General features: G+C 45.7%; 2 protein-coding genes and 1 long non-coding RNA gene across 6 annotated transcripts in view; 2 read left to right on the plus strand and 1 right to left on the minus strand.

The window, feature by feature from the left end:
• Positions 1 to 529: 529 nt before the first annotated feature.
• On the plus strand, positions 530 to 2,634 carry LOC124191554. The gene is made up of 2 exons (XM_046584847.1): positions 530 to 963; positions 1,467 to 2,634. The coding sequence occupies exons 1-2, from the start codon at positions 795 to 797 to the stop codon at positions 2,105 to 2,107; spliced, it is 810 nt and encodes a 269-aa protein (XP_046440803.1). The 5' UTR covers positions 530 to 794; the 3' UTR covers positions 2,108 to 2,634.
• LOC124191521 (syntaxin-binding protein 5-like) overlaps positions 2,564 to 24,016 on the minus strand; it is a 28,964-nt gene continuing 7,511 nt past the window's right edge. Inside the window, exons 3-23 of one of the 4 annotated variants that reach the window (XM_046584819.1) lie at positions 18,895 to 19,282; positions 18,633 to 18,820; positions 17,144 to 17,278; positions 14,507 to 14,570; positions 12,656 to 12,869; positions 12,482 to 12,554; positions 12,229 to 12,383; positions 11,577 to 12,154; positions 11,375 to 11,473; positions 11,101 to 11,246; positions 10,711 to 10,918; positions 8,804 to 9,083; positions 8,489 to 8,635; positions 5,813 to 5,929; positions 5,617 to 5,739; positions 5,238 to 5,546; positions 5,056 to 5,164; positions 4,896 to 4,982; positions 4,731 to 4,826; positions 4,518 to 4,642; positions 2,564 to 4,435 (exon numbers count right to left, since the gene is read on the minus strand). In XM_046584819.1, the coding sequence (XP_046440775.1) occupies positions 4,173 to 4,435; positions 4,518 to 4,642; positions 4,731 to 4,826; positions 4,896 to 4,982; positions 5,056 to 5,164; positions 5,238 to 5,546; positions 5,617 to 5,739; positions 5,813 to 5,929; positions 8,489 to 8,635; positions 8,804 to 9,083; positions 10,711 to 10,918; positions 11,101 to 11,246; positions 11,375 to 11,473; positions 11,577 to 12,154; positions 12,229 to 12,383; positions 12,482 to 12,554; positions 12,656 to 12,869; positions 14,507 to 14,570; positions 17,144 to 17,278; positions 18,633 to 18,820; positions 18,895 to 19,282 (3,904 nt within the window). In that variant the 3' untranslated portion in view covers positions 2,564 to 4,172. Of the gene's footprint in view, positions 4,436 to 4,517; positions 4,643 to 4,730; positions 4,827 to 4,895; positions 4,983 to 5,055; positions 5,165 to 5,237; positions 5,547 to 5,616; positions 5,740 to 5,812; positions 5,930 to 8,488; positions 9,084 to 9,666; positions 10,460 to 10,710; positions 10,919 to 11,100; positions 11,247 to 11,374; positions 11,474 to 11,576; positions 12,155 to 12,228; positions 12,384 to 12,481; positions 12,555 to 12,655; positions 12,870 to 14,506; positions 14,571 to 17,143; positions 17,279 to 18,632; positions 18,821 to 18,894; positions 19,283 to 24,016 lie in introns of all 4 variants that reach the window. The other 3 variants (XM_046584827.1, XM_046584814.1, XM_046584805.1) reach the window with 3 other exon arrangements.
• On the plus strand, positions 5,618 to 6,169 carry LOC124191563. Its single transcript, XR_006873478.1, has 2 exons — positions 5,618 to 5,737; positions 5,811 to 6,169. It is a non-coding gene; the product is annotated as an uncharacterized LOC124191563 (long non-coding RNA).

The following is a 24,016-nucleotide window of genomic DNA, read 5'->3' on the forward strand; positions in this document are numbered from 1 at the left end:
TATGCTGATGGTTTCTCATTTAGTATTTTATTTTTAGTCCACATAACAACGATATTAATTGTCCGCGGTTTTCGTTATCGCTTATTTGATACTTGATAATTATTACGTCATAAGATTTGCCTAGCTGCATCCTGCAATATTGCTTGTCGACTACTTCCCATGAAGAATTCAAGGTTACAAACCATATTATACCGTTGGAATGTTACAAGTCCCGTTGGAAATAAAAAGCCGCATATTAAATACTTGTTTTGCTTAAGAAACGAGAAAAATGTTGACCGCAATTATAAGTTTATATAAGAGTCGTTGTGCTACAAACGCCAGCCACGACAAAATAAAAAAAAATCCATACAAACAGCTGATAAAATAATTGCGCACATATATTCGTATAAGTGAATAAAACTGGGACAATGTAATCTATTACCCCTCAACCCCTATATCAAAAATCAGCAGAGCCATATATGAGATAACGGTGCCTGGTGCGAATCAACACACCTAGATATATAAATAAGCGTTGCCATCGCAGATTAAAAAAGTCCGACCGTATAGAGCTCGAGTGTTCGTGAGCAGCTGATGGCTAACGGGCATTTTTAACCAACTCCTACGCGCTTCAACGATCTTGCGTTATTGAAGTCCCTGCAGGCGTGAAACACGATAACAAGAGAGACTTTGGCGCGCGCATCTTTTCTCATCATTCTTGGAACGACATTATTCCGAAGCGTACGCGTCGCATTGTTAGTGTGGCACCACTCTACAATTAGTGTTCCCATTTTTTGACAGAAACCTCTCTCGTGTACATGGAAATCAAAGCAATCAACAGAGAGCACTTCAACATGGCGACTAGATTGCGAACAGGGTTCTCTCCAAGACCTCGACGAGCATATTACACAAGGGCAGCAACAGAAAACTCGTTGGAATTGCAAGTGGACGATAACCGATTGACCGCCATTTCCACTGGAACCACAAGTAAATAAGTGCTTTTTTGTTTTACTGATCTACCGAATCATTAAGTAATCATTAAGTATTCATTGTTGGGCGTCGCAATTCAATTATCTTTATCTGTCGGTGCATTCTTTTGTTGACAGCTCATTAGTATTTCAGTTTTGACAGCGAGTTCACTAAACATTGTGAGTCAACAATGTCATTTGACATGTCACATTTGACAAGAGGCGTATCACTTTCGAAGCAAATGTTTGCTTTTTCCTCCCACTGAAACATAAAAAAACCAAATTCTGTTTTTATGTTTGTCTTTTAAAAATATTTGTACGATATTCTGGCGATCTGGAAATTGAAACTTGCGTCACCCGCCAACTGTGGTGTGCATTTGATAGCTCGTTGATAAGATAACCGAAATCCAACAATAGATCGTAAGGATAAACTACAGATAAAGATAATCCAATCTACCATTTTGTGCGATGAATCAGCGTAAATTGTGGATATTTAAAAATAAAAAATAAAAATGATTGCAGGTTACTTGCCTCTGATTGGTTTGCCGAAAAAGAAAGTTGACTTCAACCCAACTCAGTCCATCATCCAACCACTTTCCACCCACCACGATGAATTGTGGTTGAATCTCAGCGCGGAAATCACTCGGCGAAAGAGCACGTCGTCCGACACAGTGGAAGAAATGATTGCCCAGCCTAGCGTACCTTTTGAAGAGCCGGACTCATCCCCCGAGCGCCCCGGCCGGATGGTCCGCATTCAGCGTCACTTCAAGAAGGCGTTGACGCGTCTCCGGAAGGTTTTCCAACAACCGGCTGACGTCACGGCGAATAACGACAATGAATGTCCCGATCCTTTGAGAGTTGGAGCTCCTGTCAGACAACGAAGTGTGGTGAGACGTGATTCCAATGTGACTAACGCCAAGAGACTGGCAGCCAAACGGAAACGTCCCGGCTTGATGGACGAAAGCGAACTCGCCGATCCGGATGGCTTGCTGATCCACCAGCAATTTCAATCGAACAAGTTGAGCGAAGGCGTAGGCGAAGCAGACACGAGCGAAATCACCTCAGAGCTGCTGGAAATCTTCGAGCACCTCACGGTAAGCGTCAGCAAAAGGCGCAGGCTCGACTCCATCGAGCCCTACGTCAGCCAAATTCGTTCGTGTTAATTCGTCGTTTGATCGAGTTATTCACTTTGGGGGGAAGAGCGAAGAGCTTGGTATTCCGGGAGACACGTTGTATTTCAAAACTCTTTTTTATCTTTTCTTTTCTCATTTCAGTTTTGTTATCTTTTGTTGAATTAGTGTCGTCCTTTGCTACCTCATTTCTGCTTTCAATTCGCATTCATCTTTAAATATTAAGTAATGTCATTAGTTCTATAGTCAAGCCAAAATAAGCGGATCACACAAAAGTTAAATGGCAAAACTAATCCCGTTTTCATGATTATTATACTGTATACGTGTCTCTGTGCGATAAGCGTTCAAAATCGTGCTGCTCCCGATATTAAAAATGTGCTCCCGATCGCATTTGATGTCATTCGATCAAATCCAATAATTCACTTTAAATCTTATGTCATGTCTATGCGTGTGTGTTAGTTTTGTTATTATTAGCGATGATGATGTGAAGATTTTTTCTCCGTTTTATTAAACACGCTATAAAGTTTCTAGAAACAAGGAAAAATTTGAACAACCCATCAGTTTTTTGTTATGACCTGCTACATTCAATTAAGTCTCTGGTGTGACAGCAGTTAAAAGATGAGGGAGACAGAGGATGTCAGGAAGGAAGAGAGACAACAACAATGCGATCGGCGTTCCATTTTGGGCCGATCGGACTGATGGAGAGACAAGAGTAAGAAAGAGAAAGAGTAGAGAGAGTAGAGACTAGCGCCAAAAAAAGTACTTCCAATATGAACTCCCGAGCGTGTGCCAACAAATGGGAGGAGGTTAACCGAGTTACGGGATTGTTTTTTGGGGGGAAAGAGAGAGAGAGGAACGTAAACAAATCAAATGAAGGATAAAAGGGGGGGGGGAAACAAATCAACAACAACAAGAGTATACACGATCCCAATAAAGTGTTGCCTTTTCCCACCACCCGGCGCGGATGGCGGAAAATCAACTCAACCAACCAACAAACAAACAAACAAAAATACCCAAAACTTCTAATGGATCCCGTACATTTTTTTTTTGGTGTGTACGCCAGTTAATGGGATAGGAGGTTAGCCAAAAGGGAGGAGGGGTCTTGCCTAGAATACAACACACGAGCATGTAATATATATTTATATTATATCAGTCAACGAATGGAAGGTTATTGTGCCGATGGAATCAAAAGAGATTTGTTTTGTTGGGGGGGTCATCTTTTCTTTTCTTTTTTTTTTCTTTCCTTCCTCTCTCTAACAAATCGATATATAATGGGAAAAGGAGGGGGGGGGGAATAACGTATCAAGTCATCTAAAGTCTATATGTATAAATAGAATTTGGTTTTATTTTTATTATTTTTTCTTTTTTTGCTTCTTCCAGTTTAATTTTTCCCCCTCCTTTTAGTGTTTCAATTATATAAGAGACCGACCGGAACAACAACATAACAAAAAGGTTATAACTATCGCCACATTTGCATTGGAAGAAGTACTCATCATTTTTTTTTTTGTTTTTTTTTTTTTACTTGAAGGTGAGAAAGAGAGAGGAGAAACTAAAAGAAAAAACCGGGATGCTTTTCTTTTTTCCTGTCCTGTTAATAGATTAAGAGATAATTATATTTTGTTGTGAGTGGTGGGGTGGTAATATCGCGTTTAGTTTCCGCAACAAGGGGGCAAATGACAGGACCAAAAAAGTTTCACGAGAGGTGGCAAAAGCGGGTTGTCATCAATGACAATAGACGCAGATTAGTTGATTTTTCTTTTTTTTTGTTTGTTCCTAAAAGACTTTTCCCCGAACAAAATTTCGAACGGAAATTTTCAACTTTTACATTTTACAAAAACAAAAAGGTAAAACCGCATCTCGAGGGGGATTTTTTAGAAAGCGAAAGAGGTAGAAGAAAGAGATGGAAAGAAATGGAAACAACCCGAAATAAAAGAAGAACATTGTCCAGCTTGACAATGAGAAAATGATGACCGTGTGCGATGGAGATGTCCGTTTTTCTTTAGGAGCCGTGATTTGTCGCTTTCATTTCCTTCATCTCCAGGCTGCGTCCGCGCCCACCTTATTTTGTTTTCTTTTCTTTCGTTCTTCCAGTCTCCTATTACAATTGATACCATTTCCTTTCGCGGCAGCGAACCATTAATTGATGGGCAGCGTTCGAGAAATTTTCGGCCTCGTTGGCCATCCTTTGAGTGCGATCTTCCAGCATGCCCAACTTGTCGCCACGCTCGTTGAGCGCCTGGCGCGTCTTCTGCACCTCGGCCGCGACGCTGCCGGCCTTGTAAGTCAACGTCTCCAGGTTGGCCGCTGGTCCAGGGATGTGGCGAGCAACGCCCCGACCGGCTTTGCCCGTCGACTCACCAACTGGAATTGTCAAAAGAAAAAAAGAAAATTATGGAAATGAAATGAGATTCGAGGATGAAATTTCAATTTGGGAAAGACGTACAGAGTTCTTCTCGGTCCAGCGGACGGACACCTCCGCCGAAAAGACCTTTGAAAAATCCTTCTTTGGGCGGCTCGGGCATTTCACACGGCATGAACATCTCGCCCATTAAATCCCCGAGAGTCGATCTAAAGCCGAAAAAGTAATTAACACGTTCGTTTTTATGAATTTGCTAATAAGCTCTGGGAAAGCGAATTCATCAAGCGAAATAATTACGCAAATGCCGAAGAGATGGTAAACTTTTCCATTTCCGAGGGAGAACACAAGTACATGCCGTGACCGTGTGATGTGAAACGAAAGTTCCTAGCGATCCTGTTAAGCCAATCAAAAAAATTAACATTTAACAACGTGAAATTATTCCGCTGTAATCGATTCGCTCACTTGACGGAATCCTCGTTGACGGACGTCTGCTGTTGCGCCCAAATGTTCAACATGGGATCCACCAAATTCTGCCGACTCGTTTGGAAGCTGAACATAAAACAAATCAGAAAAAACGGTTAGGAGATGATGTAATCTAATCGATAAATAAGGGAAGAAATACTTCAGCTCGACCAACGGAGTGAACTCGACATCCATCAGCGGTCGAAGGCTGGGCAAGCTGAAGACTTGGATATGGCCATTGGATAAGAACGTGGCCAAACACGGACCATCTACCTCGCCCAGCAAAACAATAAAGTCGTTTAGAAAAAATAGAAGAAAAATAATTAAATGAATGGGGGTCACCTTTAAGACTAACGACGTTGGCTGTGACGGCGAAGGCGCCTTCGGCCGGCGCCAGGTTGACGCGATAGAGACAGGTCTGCGACGGTAGAGAGACGACGCGCGCCTGTTTCTCCGAGACCATCACCGTGTACTGGTCGTCGCTGGAAAGGGCGTCGTTGCCAACGCCGCCAGCGGCGCCGGTCCGCGCCGGTTGATCGCGAGCCTCTTTGGTCTCGTCCCGCCACGGTTCACTCGGGTTCGAGATGAGGCTGCCAGAGGGTTCAATGAAAGCCACGCAAAGCATAGAGCCTTTGACTCGGAAGATGCTCCCTATTTGGTCCCCACAAATTCATTTAGAAAACACTTTGATTCATTTCACTTTTTGACTAGTCAAACTTACCACTAGGCGAAACCATAACCGGTTGAGTAAGGCGAGGTTCTCCCGGTGCGGCCAAATTGATCACGATCACCAAAACGGAACCCTGGCTAGTACCGACCCACAAGGAAGCCGAAACGGCCGTGTCTAAAAGTTTAAGAAATATTGGTTAATAATTCAGGATCGGAACAAATAATCGAATCGAATTTGAAAATTAGACCTAATTTGCGAGCCAAGGTGTCGGCGAAAGTGAGAGTGGTGACGGCCTCGTTCGGATGATTCTCCAAACTGGAAGTGCTGGAACTCCTGGATCGCGTGAACGCCGTGTCCGATTTGTCTAAAATGAAACCGCAAGTTCGTGATATTTCTGGCACGTGACACAGCCGAGCGACAAGTCGAAGAGAAGATGGAATTGTTATGTGAAGAAGAGAAGACAGAAAGATAGATAGAAAGAAACAAAAGGAATCTCGGTTGACACAACAGTTCAAACGGCAACGAAGAGAACACATTGATATGACACAAGTTAGAAAAGAAAGAAGGACATCATGAGCATGAAATTTGTCTGTCGATTTCATACGTCAAGAAGAAGGCAGTTAAGGAAAACACAACTCGGAATCATTTCAAGACAAACCCGAAATCAATTCAACACAAAAATAAGGCGCGGTCAACAATCAATCAGCATGCGACAAATGCAAGCCCATTCCAAAAAGGGTTTTTAAGTGCGTGTCAAGGTTTTTTTGATTGAATGAAGCAATTTCAACTCGACGTAAATAGTTACGACAGTCGGTTTTTAGATTTTGACAGGTTTTTTCTATGACTAGGTAGGCCAGCAGGCAAAAATACGTTTGTTAGAGCGACCGAGAAAGCTTTTCAAAAATGGTTTTTCTTTGAATTCGAACGACAATTCAGCTAATGTTTAAATATACTTTCTATCCAACTACTTAACCCCGTCGTAATTGGTGCTCATTTCCACATTTTCCATCTTCTAATGAAATGGCGAAGAAAAATTCCCAAGCGATAGGACAGATAAAAGAAGAGAGCGAAATATTTTTTTAAAAAAGAAGAACGACATAGTATATGTTATGTAAATAGGGATGGCTATGACTATGATATGTACAGAGAAAATAGAGCCGAACAACAGTCAGAACATCCGGTAGGATCTTTTTTAAATAAAAATAAAAAACTGAAGAAACAAGGTCCACGATGGCAATAAAGTAGAAAAATGAAAAAAAAATAACTTTTGTTTCATTTTTTTTAAAAGCTTGAACGAGTCAATAAATAAAAAAAAAAACGAGTAAATATATAATATATAGATGAAAGAAGAAGCGGTATGAAAAATAAACCAACACCCTAAATCTGTGATGGAAATGAGCCCCAATGCAGAGGGGGGAAAAAGGGCGTAGGCGTGCCACTTGGGTAAACCCGAAAAGAATAAATACTAAGTATACACTATGTGTGTGTGGTTATATATAGAGATATATGTACAAGGATCGGTATTTGATATATACGACACGCAGTTTGAGGCAGTAGCGTCACCCATGTTTCAGATTTGAAATAAAAAAGAAAAATTTTTATCGATTTCTTTTTTTGTTTTGATTTTTCATTCTCTTTTTTTGGTTTTTCTTGACATTTTTGTTTTTGTCTTTCTCTTTCTCTCTTGAAAATTGATGGGGAAAATTCTCTTGCTGCCTCTGTAGAGGATTCTGGGCGCGAGCGCTTCTTTCGGCCGACGTCAAACGCGTCTCACATCGAGTCAAAGAACGAAATCAGATTTGTCTTCCAACTCAACAGAAATTGGAGAGAGAAATAAATCAAGAAACAAATGGATTTGGCCCTGCACATTCGTTTTTGTCGTTGTTTCTTCCATTTGTAGTCGTAGTACCGTAGTAGTAGTAGTCGTAGTAGAAAATAGCCCTGCGCCAAATCATTTCGAATCTGATGAACCTGACGGGCGCCCCATGCATTACGTGGCGGGTGGGGGGAAAAGCTATAATTTATATGTGTGGAATATGGATTTGTGAAAAACAATGCCCAGGGTAAAAGAAAAATAACAATAAAAAAACAAAACAAAAGGGGGGCAAGTGGGAGGGTCAGTGCTGCGAGTTACGTGCAAAAAAAGGGGTGGGGGGAGGGGGGTTGAATTGGGGCCATCACGACAAAATTCATCACCAACAACACCGGACTGCAGCGATTGGATTTTTGATTTGTTTGATAGTTTTTTTTGTTTTGTGCGTTTTCTTTCCGATTCTCAGGGAATGATATCAAGGACAACTGGACAAGGTGATTTATAGGACGGATGGAAAGGCCAAAGGGAGGGGGTCTCGGACGACGACGACGAAGACGGCCAGCAAAAAATCGGCCAGAAAAAGAGTGAGAGAGAGAGAGAAATAACTTAATAGTGTGAACGACGTTATTTGTTTTTGAAAAAAAGGGGGTTCGAAAAATTTGGTGACAGTGATCAAGTACTCACAGAGAGAGCTTTTGGAGAATGAGAGAGAGAGAATGAGAGAGAGAGAGAGAGAGGAAAATAATGACCAACTGTTAAGTGTGTGATATTACTAGTGAACAACTCAATAAGTGATTTTAATCAAGAAATTTCAAATCAAAAAAGAAAAACTAAAAATAATGTGATTTTTTTGGTAAGTAGTGTTCCTGTTTGAGAAGAAGAACAAATTATAAAAAGGAACTAAATAAATAATAATAAAAAAAGATCTGACGAAATTTGAATAATTAAAAATTTGGTTTTGTTAATTTGATTTGAAAGTAAGTTCAAAGAGAAATAGAGAAATGTCCAAGAGAGTTTTTTTTTTGTTTGGTTGATTGTATAAATTTTGTGTTAAATATATAGATGTGTAATATGTGTGTGTTTGTGTGTGTGCTTAGGTGACGTTAGTACCAAAACTGGTGTAGTTGGCCGATTGCGATTGGTGTCGATGATGTAGCAGGAGCAGGCTGCGGCGAGTGGCCGGCTGCTGCTGTGCCGGCTCGTCCCTGCCTCCGTGATCCAGCAACTTGCCGTTGTTGTGTCCGCAGTAATGATCCACTGATTCAAACCCCCATTGAAAGTGAGGAGGAGGAAGAGGAGGAGCGCCGTAAATCAAACTAGTCACATTGCCGCCGCCCTCCTCCTCTTTAGCGTTAGCCGGGCAAGAGGAATTGAAGGCCATTTTGCGCACCAAGCGATCGCGGTAGCTGTGATGCGAACCTGTACCTTGAGACTTGGACCGGCGGACGCAATCCGGACGGGTGGTGCGACCCGTCGCAGCCGCCATTCCGCTCCCTCCGACGCCACTGGAAGAAGAAGCCGAAGAAGGACCAACACCACCACCACCACCACCACCAGGGTTGCCACCGCCACCGCTACTGCTGGCCGGATCACCACCGCCGCCGCTCCGGTGCGCTAGGCCCGACGACGAGCCTTCGAGTCCGGCTCGACTGCCCCGGTAGTTACCCGCTGCCGAAGTCGGAGAAGTGCACGATCCGTTCCGACTCTGTTAAATAGCCAACCGTTTGGTTGTTGTTTCTGTTTCTCTTTCTTTCCGATCGTTTCACACCTTACCAACATCATCTCTAAAGAAAACCTATTTTGGGCTTTTTTTACCCGTTGAATTGGAGCAACTACAATAGCGACTGGCAACCAACGTAGCGGGACATTGTCAATAAAACACGCACCGCACAATCGACAAATACAAATGTCAAAACAAAAAACGGGGGGTAAAGAGGTCATCAACATTTTCAAATCCAAACTAATCGTCCTGGTTATTAGTTTCTAGTTAATTGTTGGTTGAATACAGAAACGGACGTTTGTTAAAAAAAAAATAAGAAGCGGATTAGATTTGAACCGTCACCCGAATTAAAAGCCGGAAGCCACAAACCACCAGGGATTAAGATGATATATGTATACGTGTGTGTGTGTGTGGGTGTGATGTAAAGCGTCAAATAAGACCAAACAGATTTTTTTGTCCAAGTGATGAGAGTCCTGAAGAGTAGTAGGGTCGCTTTGATATGTTTTTTAAGAGACAGGAGCTGGAAGGAGGTGAATAGGAGTGTTTTGACGAATATTAGGATTCTTACTAAATTTCCTGACCAGGCTGTCCAAAAATCCCGTGTGGCAGCACTCGTCGCTCGGATCGAAACGGAGATCCAGGACCTGCATGGGAGCCGGCGGCGCTAGGGCCGCCATGGCCGCTGTGGCCGTGGCGGCCGCCGTCGAGTCAGAGTCGCTAGAGTACCAGGTTCTCTTCCATCCGGAATCGCGGTTGCCGACCGATTTGGGCTGGCAAGTGGCGGCGGCCGCGCTGAGCGACTTTTTCAAGCGGCGCGGTGGTCGGATGGGATTGCCGTCCGAGTCGAATAAGAGCGGAATCTCCGGATTGGTCCTCGGGGCCGCACTATCGACCGGACTATCGCCGCTGGCTGCAAGAGGCGGCAAGGGAGGAAGGGCTGCATTACAGTTGGCCGGCTCGGGGAAATGGAAAGCTGGATGCTCTTCCTGCGGCGAGACGGGCTTCGAATCGGGCAGCAAATGAGGTGAAACGAGACCCCCAGCTCCCGACGCTCCTCCTCCTCCCCCAGTTCCAGTTCCAGTACTGGCTCCCGATCCTCGCCGGCTGACGGGAGCGAAGAGATCGCGCAATTTCGTATCGGCCTTCGACAGCTGCTTCTTCAAGTTGAAATTGTTCTTCTTCTTTCTCTGGCGGGCGCCATTTTCCGTTTTGCCGCCCTCTTCCTCGGTCGTCGCTTCCGGCTGATTTGGCTCAGAGTCGTCGGCCAGAGCTTCGACGGCCCGGTCCACTTCCGTTTCCAGACATTCGCTGCTGGGCTTGATCGTATCTACTTCATCGACGCTCTGCTCCACAACCTCGTTCTAATCAGCGCGATTGGCGTGTGGGGTTGGATAACTCTCATTAACTATGACCACCATCTTTTCTTTTTCTTTCATATCATTAAGTTTGGTCCCTACACAGTACACACAAACCCCAATACCCCTCCCTTCTACCCCCCTACACACTCTCTTACCCCAATTGGCTTGGCCCATCTCATAATCGAATCAAATTGAGTACAAACGATCCTTGTGGGGGATCTGTTTGTGTCCTTGAGACGGATTCCACATTTTACCTGATCGCAGGAAGGTGAGCGGACCGAATTGTCGTCAAGATCCGCCGCGGCTCGGCTGTTGGCGCTGTCGGTCGGTCTCTTGGGTGAGCGCGGGAGTCGCGTGTAAGGATCGGCCGAGCTGTAAAGATCCACCGAGGCCATGCTGAGAAGAACCGACTTCTGGATGATGTCAATTAGGACCAGTCCGCCGTCGTTGCCGTAAGCCATTCTATCCAGAAAGGAAAAGAAACATTGTGTACCCCATGATTGAATCATTTGATAATTCAATTTTCGTATAAACATGTAGAGTATATATAACTTAACATAATAATAAAAATGAGGGGGGATCAGAAAAGAAAAGAACATAAAAATAAAAAAATGGAATGAAATAAATAATAATGGATAATGTACAAGCCGTAAGCCGAGTTGACAGATAGGGCGGTAATGGATCCTGGCGCTTCTCCATCCATCCATGAGCTGAGACACACCAAATCGACTTGGAAGCCCGGCGGGCGTCGGTAGACGCCTCCTCTGACACTCAAAGGATTTGGTTGCTCCTGAGCACACGTGGCGGCGGCGTCAGACACACACATAATAATAATAAGAAAGAAAAAGGAGAAAGGAGCCCTTTGTCAATATTGAACGCAACTGATTATGATTGATCGAGTAAAGAAAAAAAACGGACTTTTCTCAGACAAAATTCCAGATTGGCCGCTCCTGGACCGAACGAGGGCGAGCCCTGAGGCTCATCTGTGCTATCAAAAAAGAGCGGCACACCCAAAACCTTTGAAAGTACAAAAAAAAAGAAATCAAATAAAAAATCCGCTGATATTTGACATTTAGACGAGCAGCAGCTCCTCGATGTTTAAGAGTTATGAGATCCTTACGGTCGTTTCCAGGCTGACTTCTTGGCGCCTGAATTTGAAAAGAGCAACATGGCCGGAAGCTCCGGCTATGGCCAGGAGCCTATTCTCCGGGCACATGGCTAACTGTTTGATGGCCAAGTGCTGTTTGCCGGGCTCGTTGGCGCCGACGAGGACGGCCGCGGCGACCTCTCCGTCCGGCCTTAGGGTTTTGGATCGCGATTTCTCAAAGACTTTGCTGGTCTTCAATCGATAGAGGACCTGGAGCGATAACGAAGACGTATCCCAGAACTTGACCGTTCCGTCGACGTGTCCAGTGACGATGATTTCGGCGTAGCTCGGGGCCAGGGATCCCCATTGGCCGCCATTGATGGGCCATTCCCTCTTGCTGAAACCCGTGTGTCCTTGGGCGCCGACCGAGTAGAGGGCCGGAATCAAATCGCCCGGGCAGTCGGCCATGTAGAGACAGCAGGTGACGGCCGACTCGTGGATATCCATCGGGTAAGGATTCTCGAAGCAAGGGAAGCCCGGAGTCAGCAAGTCGACAATGACTAGATCATTTTGCAGCAGGACGATGATGGCGTGCGGATCTTGTTCTTCCGCTGCGGATTAAACAAAGTTAAAATCCATTTTTTCCAGGATTGAAAGAAATCAAATCAAATAAGTTGAAACGAACCGCTGGTCCAGGGAGTGTCGCACAGGGCGACAAAGTCGACGACATTGTGTTCCATTTCCAGGACTGTCGTATTACGGCCGTGAACGACGGTGATGCTGGACGATCGACCGGGCCGGTCTTGTGGTAAACCGCCCGAAAAAATAACAAAGGGGTCCCTGGACAACGTCAAATAGGGTTTCAGTCAACGGAACCGGAAAAGCCGCGTGCGCGCGCCATTCAAATTTGAATTGTCGATTTGTTATGATTTGTTTACCCGCTGGTAGATGATTTCCACTCGACTTTCTGGATGGCTTTGCATTCCGGCTTGCCTTCTCGACCTCCTTTAGCTGAACAATTCAAACACACACAAACACACACATATGGCATCATCAAATTAGATTCCAAAAAATGAATAAGAGCGGCCTAGTTTGGGGGGGGGGGGACCTACCGTGAGGATACGTGACGGAAACGGGAGCCGGCCTTGGTCCGGCCCTGGAGTTCCACGTGTAGAGCGATCCGTCAGTGTGAGCGCTAATCAGCTGCTTGCCGTCCGAGAGCCACGAAACGGAGCGAAGAGGTTCGCTGGCGATGAAACGCGAGTCGGCCACTTTGGTTCGGAGGTCCCACAAGACGACCAGACCGGACTCGAATCCCATCAGCAGCTGCCGTTGGCAATTCATCAGGTAGACAACAACGAAAAGAAAAGAACCCAAAAAAGGAATCAGCAAATTGATCATGTCACATCTACAAAACAATTGAGGGGAGAAACGTCAAAAAGAAAATTGACGGCCGGTAGAGTCGCCCCAACGAAGCGTCCGGTGCATCACACCATGACCGATTATGGGGGCGACTGATCCATTTAACGACCGAGGGAGTCATTGTCATCTCTCTTTTTTTTTCGCCCGGCTTTTCTATTAAGAGACTATACAGGCACCGGTGATGTCGACCCTTTTTTTTGGCAGGATCGGAACATATTGCCGTCCGAGTCCAATCGAATCGACTCTTAGCTCCTGGCTCCGTTCTCTATCTGTGATTAATGAGGTTCTCTCTATAGTTGCAGGGACAGAGAGACACAATAAGGCGACGCTGCACAAAAGAAGGTCAAGATGTGGAAGCACCGAGCGGACAATAGCAGTTGGAATTATATAACGATGGATCAAGGAGAAAGGGGGGGGGGGAGAGCTGTATAGGCTGATCGATAAAACATCGCAGAGATGGTGGAACAATGGGGGCACGGGGGGGGGGGGGCTGCGTGAACCAGAATGGCATCCTCGCATGCACACACTCGCCAAAATTGCGTCTGTCGGGAGCAGGAGGGGGAAAAAAAAGAACGTGAGGGGGGCCAGCCATCTTAATGGCTAGGATTCTCTTCCGGATTTTAACGAACCGCCTCCAAAGAAAATAAAATAAAATAAAAAAGGAGAAACGATGGAAGAAAAAGATGGGCGAGCTCTAATAAAAACTAGTCGGGGTTATCCTTCTTCGTCTGGCTTGTCATCTTCATCCGACTTGTTTTTTTTTTCCTCTTGGGCGGTTCTTCAACATCCGAATGGGGAAAAGTTAAAGGGGTCGGTGACGATCGTGAGTGACGTCAAAGATAAGCAAAAGATTTGAGAAATAGGGGGGAAAAATAAGAAGGAGAAGTTGAAGCGGAATATTTTTTATAATAAAAAGAGACGAAGAATTAGAATGAACTTGAAAGACTTGGAGATTTCAGAGGATTCCCGTTTGCTTTTTATCAACAACACAAAAAAAACTTGATGGATTCGGACAACCGACAAACAATTTATTCACTGCTTCTTCTTTTTTCCCTCCAATTCTCCGGATTGGAATAGAAAAATAAATAATAGTAACTGTAAAAAGGTTTTCTGGAAAATGGGAACAGGATGGTCCCTTCATAGTCGTCAAATCCCGGGGTCTTTCATGCCAAACACAAAATGGAGGAGGCGGGACGATACGAAATATCCCTTCGCCACCCCATCACTTTCCTCCGCTCACGGAAGAAATAAGAAAAAATGTTCGATTGGAAACGCAGATGCTCGGAATTGGGAATAAATTGCGGGCGGATGGGAAGAAGAAAAAAAAAAGGGACAACTAAATTCTACGGACGACAACCAGTTGCCCCCGTATGTTGACATTGACAATTTCTCTCCTCTCATTCGTCGACGTAACATCATTACGTAAGTAAATACGAGGCCAGGGAAAATAAAAAGGGCGTCAACTTTTCCAACGAATAAACACCCAAAACCGTTGGACAAACTAAAAGGGCCACTGGAAATTTGATTTAATTTAATTTTACCTTGCTGGGATCCGTAGGACAATCGCTGATGTGAATGACGGGACCCGGATGAGTCTTGCAGGATCTGGACGTCCGTAATCAAATATGAAACCCAAAAAAAAAAGGGAAAAAACCACAAAAAGAAAAGAATCGAATTAGTCGAGTGGACTGGGTCTTGGACGAGGCACACACACAAGTTGAGGAAAGCAATTTGGACACACAGTGCTGGGAATGAGTTAATCAAGTTCCAGTCTTCTCTTCTCTCTTTTTTTCTTCCTCCCTGGTCGATCCAATCAAGACCAATTGGATCCATCTGTCCAGTGTAGGAGCAAAGGAGCAAGGGCAGAGCTCACACACGTAATGAAATGGGAAACTGAAACGGATGCCAAGGCCAGGTGTTTGACGGGACTTCAATTCTGGGTTTGGGCGAACGGGCAGGCGGGCGGGCCTGTTTTGGGACGGGCCAGAAAAGAAAACGAGAAAAAGGCAGGGTAATGGGTTGTGCGAGAATTGATGGCGCAGGGTCTTTGGGATCCTAAGATTGGATTGCTAAAGAATCCCACAAGCCTCAACAGCACCGAAATGGATGTATTCCGTCTTCCTTCCGTGCCTTTCCGTGACCGTATTTTTTTTATTTATTTATTTTTTTCCATCCGCCGAATCTTGGGGTAGGGAAAGGGCCGGTTCGTCGCCCGCCCTCGTTCCCAGGAGTCTCCGGAGGTGGTAGACGGGAAAAAAAGGGAAGAGGGGGGGAATGTCGACTCGATCCATTAGCCCAGCAGATCGATCATTATTCATCGACATGATGGCGTACGTTGCTGTTGGCACTGATCCGGCGCCAGCCATCCAGCCCCAGCAACACCCTCCCTACGGACTTGCGCCATTTATTGCCGTTATAGCTCCTTGCTGGACGGTCGATGTCTCGGGCCAGTCAACAAAATAAAAATAAATAAATAAAAATTACAACCTCCTCCATCTCACCCGATCAAAAAACGAATAAAAATCAAGAAAAAAAAGTCACGAAAAATGTAAATTATGACCGACAGTTTCCTCTCCATGGTGAGACGAGATCAACCAGCGTAGTAACTCTTTTCCCGTCTCCGCATTTTTTTTTTTTAATCAATTTAAAAAAACCGCCAACGACGACGACGCAAATTCAAATTTTTTGAATAGACGAAAAAGACAAAAAATCAAATATGGAATTATCTTGATCGTCGTGCCTGGGCGACTCTGAGCAACGAAATAAATGCAGAAAACGACATAAGTGAGCCAAGAAAAAAGGAGGGCCCAAATCGAAGAAGATGAGAAATGTTGTATATCAAATAAAAGAAGAAGAAGTGGTTGTGGGGTGGGGACTGTGACATGTCAAATCTCAATCATCGAAAAACGCCCCATTGGCGCATCGTCGGCACGTCGCCCGGCTGGCTCTCTTCGATCGGAACGGCACTATAGTGCGCATTGAGTCAAGAAGGAGAAGGAGAAGAAGAAGAATAATGCGAAATGAAATGAAACAAACGACATCAAAGGAGGTGCAACTTTTTCTCTTCCACCCCGTTCCGTCTCTTCTAGTTGTATGTGCGCAATCGAGAAAAGAAAAAGAAGAAGAATCCAACCAATGACGACGGTCTTCGATTTATATGGCAGGCGCCGTACCACCCCATTGAAATGCTCCAATAAAAATGAAGGTGGTTTCTCTCTCACTCTCTCTCGCACTAACGATAAGACGCGCGGGTTTTTTAAATAAAAAAAAAGGAAAAAAAAGGAAAAAGAAACTTGATCAAGATGATATTAAAAGACGAGAGAGAGAGAGGAGAATTTGATCCAGCTGGGTATAACATTCTTGAAAGTCTCTCGGAGCTCTCCTCCTTGTCTCTTTGCCATTTCCTTTTTTTAAAGTTCTTCTTCTTCTTTTATATTTTTACGGTGGAAAAAAAAGTTACTTTGACTCTAAAGAAAGAAAGGGAAGGGACTATCCGACCGACTGGCGGGGTCCTGGGTCTCCGGGAGCTGCCATGGCGATAGAGCAACGGAAAACTAGGAGGCTAGGAGGCACCGGAAAAATCAATAAGGCGAATCTATTGAGGTGGTGGTGGTGGTGGTGGTAGTGGTGGTGGTGGTGGTTCTTCTCTCTCTAGCGGTTCCTTCTCTTTTTCACCGTCATGGCGGCCACCGTGACGACCGACTGTGAACGTTTGGACCGTTCATTCCGCAGTTTACAGTTGGCGGATGTATACAACACGGGCAAACTGGAAAACATCGACCCCCGAATAAAAGTTTCTAGCCGCCAGGAGAAATCCATTTTCGTCGGTTGTTGTTGTAAGTTGTTGGCGGTTGTGTTCTTCACTTCAATGATGTTTAGCCAAGCTTTTGATGTCTTTTATGTGAGTAACGAATGGTACGGCTGGTTAAATGGTTCTGCTCACGGAGCCGTGAAAATTCCTTCGCCCAGTCTTTTGCGGGTATCAAATTATCGCGGCGCTCAACTCCGACGGCGATAACAACAACAAAGAGATTCTTGTCGGTGCTTGTGTGTGATGATCGGCTTCTTCTCTCCACTCGGACGCCGACACACGACGGAAACAACAACAGCAGGAGTCGAGGGTAGTAGTTGTATAGACACACACAAAAACCAGGGGAATAGAAAAAGCAACAACTTACAATTCGATGGCTTTGTTCCAGTTGATGACGTAACCCGACAGACTGAAGCTTTCGATGTTGACAATGTGGACGTTGCCACGTTCCGTGCCGACGTACAGCCACTTGCTCTGGAACGGCAGGTGGAAACAGGTAATCCTAAAAAACAGGAGAGAGAGACAAGTGAGACAAGTGAAAAGAGTTCAAAGTTTGAATCGATAAGTAGGTAGTAGTAGTAGACAATTCCCCACAGTTGATGGCCGGCAAGTGACCCTACGATTGACCTATTCCACCACACACAACACACGCGTGTTGTGTGTGGCATGCGTGTGAACCCTGGGTGAACTATACAAGGGTCGGACAAGACACAAAAACCGAATTATTGATGACGGGAAACAACGTAAACTCTGGGCGTTCGATTGTCAGTCGATTCTCCATTTCGTGACTCCTGTCACGTTCGCCCGCCCAAGCCGGACCGGGTCTCTCGTCGCGTCGCAAAACTTTTTGTGGGCGACTCAAACCTCGTCATTGTCCCTTTTCTTTTGAACTATGCATCAAGCAATCACGCAGGTGAAAGAAGTTTTTTTCCCCCCGGCGGTGACTTACCGCCGTTCAAAAACTCTAAAAACGGAAACATCAAAAGGCGCTGGGAATTGGGCGGACGCGCAAGGGGGGTCGATGGAATCCGTCAATTCTTCCCTTTGAACAGATTTTTTTTTCTTCTTCAAAGACTAAAAGCCAATCATCAACTTTATCACACGAGACCTCTCCTCCTCCTCCTGGCTGGCCCAATTTGCATTCACCACCCACAACTTTTTTGTGTTGAACCAGACCATCAAACGATTTCATTCGTACGGAGGCAAAAAGGCAAAGAAGAAGAGGAAAACACACACGGACCCCCCAACCAAAATTTGTTCTCGTCAACCCAGCCGGAATAATTCGCTGGATCAATAAATTCGGGAAACGGGTGGAAAAGTTTGGCGGCAAATTGTTGAGGGCGACGCAAAAATTTCAAAACGCCCGCGTGAACCAATTTGAAATTTGAAATTAAAAAAAAAAAAAGTAAAATGGCAATTTAATAGTTGTCCGTCCTGATCAGGATGTCACCGTTTATCTGATGATCACGATGGGTTTGTCGTAGTAGTAGTAGTAGTAGTAGTAGTAGTAGTATTACGCCGTCCACTTTGTGTGCTGTCCGGTCGGGGTGTCTGCGCTCATGTGTGAAAGACACGCAATTGCGAGTGGGGATGGCAGTGGTGGGGGGGGGGGGGGGACAGGAGGGAATGCGGCTGTGTGACGTCAACAAGTCCGTTGGGGCGGGAATGTCGTCCTTCCTTCCCTGCGTGTGTGCGTGCGGTATTTTCCCCCCACATTTCGCGATGGATGGAAAATGCTACACACGGCCCAGGGTGCACACTCCCTTGCAAGATGGCCGTCGGCGATAGACCTTAGACTAAATGTGTGTGTGTGCACACACAAAGGTGTGCCTGTGCCCAGGTGTGTGTGTGTTTACCTTTCACGCTGGAATTTCAGGGAGTGAACTATGTCCGGCCGCTTTTGGCGGATGTTCCACAAGTGGAGACTGTCGTCGGATGTGGCCGACACCAAGGCTCCTTCATTGATGAGAAACTGGAGTTGGATGACGGCCGGACCCGTAGTTGAAAATGTGCCGTGAGACGGATGATGACCAGAGCCGGAAGCCTTTTTTTTGTTTTTAAATAAAATAATGATTAGAAATTGAATCTAAAATTGTTATGACGTAAGTATGGACGTACATGGTTGGGTGGAACGTTGCCCGACTGGCCGGCTGCCCCCGGTGCTGAACTGCCTGCGGTATTGTACTGCCCACCTGTGGCACCTCCGGTCCCAACCAGGGAGGAGGCAGAGCCGCCACCCGACGACGAGGGGTTGGAGGCTCCCCCCGGACCTGCCCCGGCTCCCGAGTGATGATTGATTCCAGCCGATCCGGAGGCTAGTCCGGCATTGCTTCCACGGGTGACGCCACCGCTTCCACCTGGAACGTCACCACCACCGGCGGCTCCCGCACTAACGGAAGAGGCGGCCGCTCCCGTGACATCAGCACCTCGGGCACCGCTTCCGGCCGCAGCCGGATCTGGAACCGGATCGTGACGAACTTGAACGCTCACTCCCGGTCGTCCAAGTCTGAAATAAACAAAAAGTTAAAAAATTAATTTCAGAATTGGAATTGGAATGAGATAACCGCCAACTAAAAACTTTGAAATTCTTTCTCTTCAAATTACACAAAGGGGCGGTACTACAATGAAGTTGTCATTTCATTTTTCTTGCGACTTATGACTTTTGACTTTTCCTTTGAATAATAACGATGCCCCCGGAAAAAAGACGCTCCATTTGCAAGTGAGCCACTCGTTGGAATCCCTCAGCTGCTTGGCTTTTGTTGGCCGTTGGAAAATGTAAAAAAACGTCATCAAATCCCAAAAAGCCAAAATAATGAGATGGAAACGGGAGTGTAGCTGAACTGCGGCAGCTCAGCAGCAGCGCGCGATATGCATGTACTTGACTGTCTCAGGTTTCTTTTTCAACTCTACAGCTTTTTCTGCTAGAGCTACTCTCTCGTCTTGCCAGTCGAGAAGAAGAATAAGAGCAGATTCAACCCCCCCAACGTAATTGGGAAAGAAGAAGAAGCAGCAGAAGATTATTGATCACACAAGATGCAACAACATCTTATACGCCGGGCCGGGCAGACGGGACCTCTAAACTCGCAATTGCGTTAGTTTAGACTCTGTTTCTTCTTTTGCGGGTTGGAGGGTTTTGATGCCCGGTGGGGTTGTGGACTGAGAAGCCCGTCCAGTGCCCTGGAATAACAAGAAAATCCCACGTGATAATTCGATTGCCGGATCAACGGGGCGCGAAACCTCCGAACGGGCAACCCCCCTCCCAAAAAAAAAAGATTTTCGCATCCTCAGCTTTTGGACGGGCTGCTAACCTTTCAGTTGTACCACTATTACTAAGGCCAGCAGCTCATACAACCACTCGAAACTACAAACACACCACCACCACATCTTTCGGCCTCTTCTGCTCCTGGGTAAAAAGAGAAAATCAGCGGGAAAATGCAGTCAGCCAGACGGCCAGGGGAACGGACTACATCCAAATCGGATTTGGCCCTTGGAATATTTTTCCTTTCCATTTTCTGTGTCGACTCCCCGGTAAAGAAGAAAAATAAAAATCTGGGTGAAAAACACATTGGCCCAGTTGGCAGCTCTTTCTTTGGGTGGGCCAGGGCGCAGTGTAGCGATAGCGAGGACCGAGAGTCGGTCGCTCCTAATGGATCAATATCGATCGTAAATACATATACACACACACACACAGTACAGTGTAGCCCAGCACACGTTGCAGTCGAGGCTTTTGCAATCTTATTTGGGTCCGGGCCACTACTACTAATACCACGGGCTACACACACAACTATATAGTCTCCCCCCCACCCCCCTCCCCCCACCCCGACCCGCTGCTATACACACCGCACTTGTGTATGTTGTTTATAATGTATAGGAGCTGTTACGACTGGCCGATGTGGCAGTGGCTCTACATTACGGTGTATTTGGCGGCCTTGTGTAAACGAATCCGCCAGGCGGAGTTACTGGAACCTTTTTGCTTCTTTTGGTTCTTTTTTTTATTATTATTTTGGCGTTTTTTGATGTACGGATCAGTGGTCCGCCACACATGGATTATTGTGTGGATCTATAGTGTCATTTCCGCACGGATGGATCTTTCATTTTGGCAGTACAAAGGCTTGATGATTCATGATTCGGCGCTTTTTATATGATGACTTGTCGGCCTCCACCCCTCCCAGCGAAAGCCCGTCTCTCTCTCATATTGAGGGGAGGATTCCTTGATCCAATTAACTTGTTGTCGGGACCGTATAGCGACCGAACCGACTGACCCGAACCGCCAACAAACATCTACGGCCCGCCTCTCTCTCTTCATCAACTTTTTCCCTTTTATGCCTTTTCCCTTTTCGAGCTCTTCATTCTTTTCCGGCCAAGAAAGAAAAAAGAAAATAATACAAAAAAAAGGACAACAACAGCAACAACAACAACAACAGCCCAAAAAAAACGGCGGCGGATGTATCAAACAAAAATAGGATCTGGTTGCAATCATCATGGTCCCAGACTCGATGATAGGATCTAGTTACATAGTTCTCTTTTCCTTGTATAGACACACAGATATACTAGACTCTCTATTCTTCCAAGACAAACTCCGATCCCACCACCAGCCAAAACTTATAAGCACAAGGATCGATGTGTGACGAGCTGGACAGATATATCCGCCTCCTTCCACAGGAACCCCCTCCTCCCCCTATACCCGGAAAAAGTCCTGATTTTCTTATTCTGTCGAGTTGCAGATAAACAATGTCAGCTGGCTGTGAGATATTTCCAATTGATAGGCGAATATTGGTGAAGGAGCGAAACAAGAGAAGCCAACACACACCCAACACTTGCTTGGTCTATTCGTTTTCTTCACTCGTAGCTCGTGTGTGTGTGTGTCAACAATCCAATTTCTTTATTTGATTGGTTCTTCTTCTTCTTCAGGAGAAAAAAAAAACAGATTGTAGAACCCCTTTTTTCTTCTTCTTCTTTCCGCTCTTTTTTTAACCCAGCCCTGGGTTAGAGACACAGTATTTACCAATCAAACAGCTGGAACCCGACACTTTTGGATTTTCTTCGGCGCGCCCACACACACACAAACAACAAACAAGTAACTCTCTCTCTCTCTCCTTGATGATCCTGTGCGAAGATGCCAAAGACTTCCAACTTTAACAAAAAAGTACAAGAAGAAGAAGAGACTCTGGCTCAGTTTGTCTCATTAAGACGGGGAGGGTAGTCGCTTCTTCTTCTTTCTATTTTGGCAAAAAGAAAAGGCGAAATGGCTGGTAAAACTGTCGCTTTTCCACCACACTAGACGTCACGGACCGAGACTATTGATTAGTGTGCGGGCAACCGTGGGCAACAACCGTGTGCATATATAGTATATCTAGAGCCCAGCAAAGAGTTTTGTGCTGCCCGAGCTCCTTTCAATCTCGTCATAATATCCCCGACGAGGAGGAGCGGGAGATATAAACTCGAGTGTGTGTGTACACCGGAGTTTGCTGCTAGTGCCGGGGTGCGGCGGGATTAGTGCGGTCAAGAGACAACGAAGATATTGTGATCGGCGTCACGAACGACACACTGTGATCGCTGGCCAGTCGGCGGGAGGAGAGTTGGTCTAGCCCGGAGGGGGGAGGCGGAGGGGATAGAGACACACACACACACACACACACGACACGTCAAAAGATAATGGAAAGACGGGCACGGGGACTGCCGTTATGGCCGTCCAGGGACAGAAAGAGTCGACGTGTCGTCTTTTTCTTTCGTCCTGGAAAAGCAGAAAAGACAAAAAAGGGGGGAACCGCGTCGGCCTAATCGATACAAATCTTCCGTGAGGATTCCTCCTCCTTCTTTTCCTTTTATTTCTTCTTCTTCTCTGCCCGCTTGTTTCTTCCTTTTCCATTCCCCTTATTTCTCATTCGCATCGCATCGGCAGCCTGCGAGTTTGATCCGGCCAGGAGCGGGAGAGAGAGCATAGAAAGAGCCGAGCTTTAGTGACACCCAAACTAGTTCCACCACCCTGTATATATTTATGTTCCCACATTTTGGGAGAATACTAAACAACTGGGCCGATCGATGGCGACCGCTTAGTAAACACAACTGACATAGACAGACAGTCAGATACACACGGCCTCCTCCTCCCCGCCTTAAATGACACACAAACACGGGGGCCGATGAAATATGCAACAACCACTAAAAAGCGCACAAGATGCCAAAAAGCCCTATTCTTTCCTGACGATCCTGCGCCTATATGTTTTTGGGTTTTCCCAGGGAATCACACAACATTTCTCCAGGCCCTTGATCAACAACAACATCTTGATTCCGTCTTTTTTTTTTAATTTTTACTACAAGTAAAAAAAAGGGGGGCCGAGTGTTTAGAATTAGATCCTTCGTATAGACTGGGGGGAGGAGTCGGTGGGCGGATGGTGGGCGTGGGGGCGGAAGATCTGGCCGTAATAAAGTCTTCTCTCCGCTGAATATGTGCTGTTAGAAGAAAGATGTATCAAGAAAGAAATCGGCGAGCGAGAAAAATAAAAAGCTAAAGGGTGCAAAAAGGAAATACCAAGTCGAGATAAGGAATAAAAATAAGAGATTCCGATCGAAGAAGAAGAAGAAAAATAAGGGGAAAAGAAACAAACGCATCGGGGAAACATCCTGATGGATGATGAAGCGCAGCCGAGCAGAAGAATAGAGAGAGAGTGCAACGCCCACTGCCAAAGTACAGTCATTCTATCCCCCCCCCCTTTTTTACTAACTGTTGTATATGCCAACTCTTCAAGAACAGCCAGCGAAAAAGAAAGATGGATCCTGCAATAAAAACCAGAGGCTACCCCCAATGCGCAGGGATTTTTTTCTCTCTCTCTTCCGAGATGGATCGCTTGTTGTCTTCTGTTCATCCACACACAAAAGGAGAAACAAACAAAAAAAAAACAAATGAAGAAAACGAAAGAAGAAACGGACACATGATGGCAACCTGTGCCGACAGTTGCTGTTTAGCATATTCGCGCAAGACATCTGAGCGACGTCACTTCATCCAACTCTCTCCTGGCCGTCGCTCTCAGCTATGACAACAACCAACAAAAGTTGTTGCCCCTACCAAAGACTCCTGCCGCCCAAACCCACGTCTCATCTAGACGCATTTTGCTTATTTGTTTCGGCGACTTCCCACTCACTTTCCCCCCCAAAAAAAGTTGTTCGCCTTACGCACACACACACATCCCAGTCAGTCAAGCTTTTTGTTCGTTACAGACAAACATTTCCAAGAAGAAGAAAA

This window comes from Daphnia pulex, chromosome 1 (assembly GCF_021134715.1).
Source record: "Daphnia pulex isolate KAP4 chromosome 1, ASM2113471v1".
In the NCBI taxonomy this organism is placed as follows: domain Eukaryota; kingdom Metazoa; phylum Arthropoda; class Branchiopoda; order Diplostraca; family Daphniidae; genus Daphnia; species Daphnia pulex.

Coding starts and splice junctions, on each gene's coding strand:
- LOC124191554 (XM_046584847.1), top strand. CDS start 795: ATGGAAATCAAAGCAATCAACAGAGAGCACTTCAACATGGCGACTAGA. Junction 964..1,466: donor CATTTCCACTGGAACCACAA/GTAAATAAGTGC, acceptor AAATGATTGCAG/GTTACTTGCCTCTGATTGGT.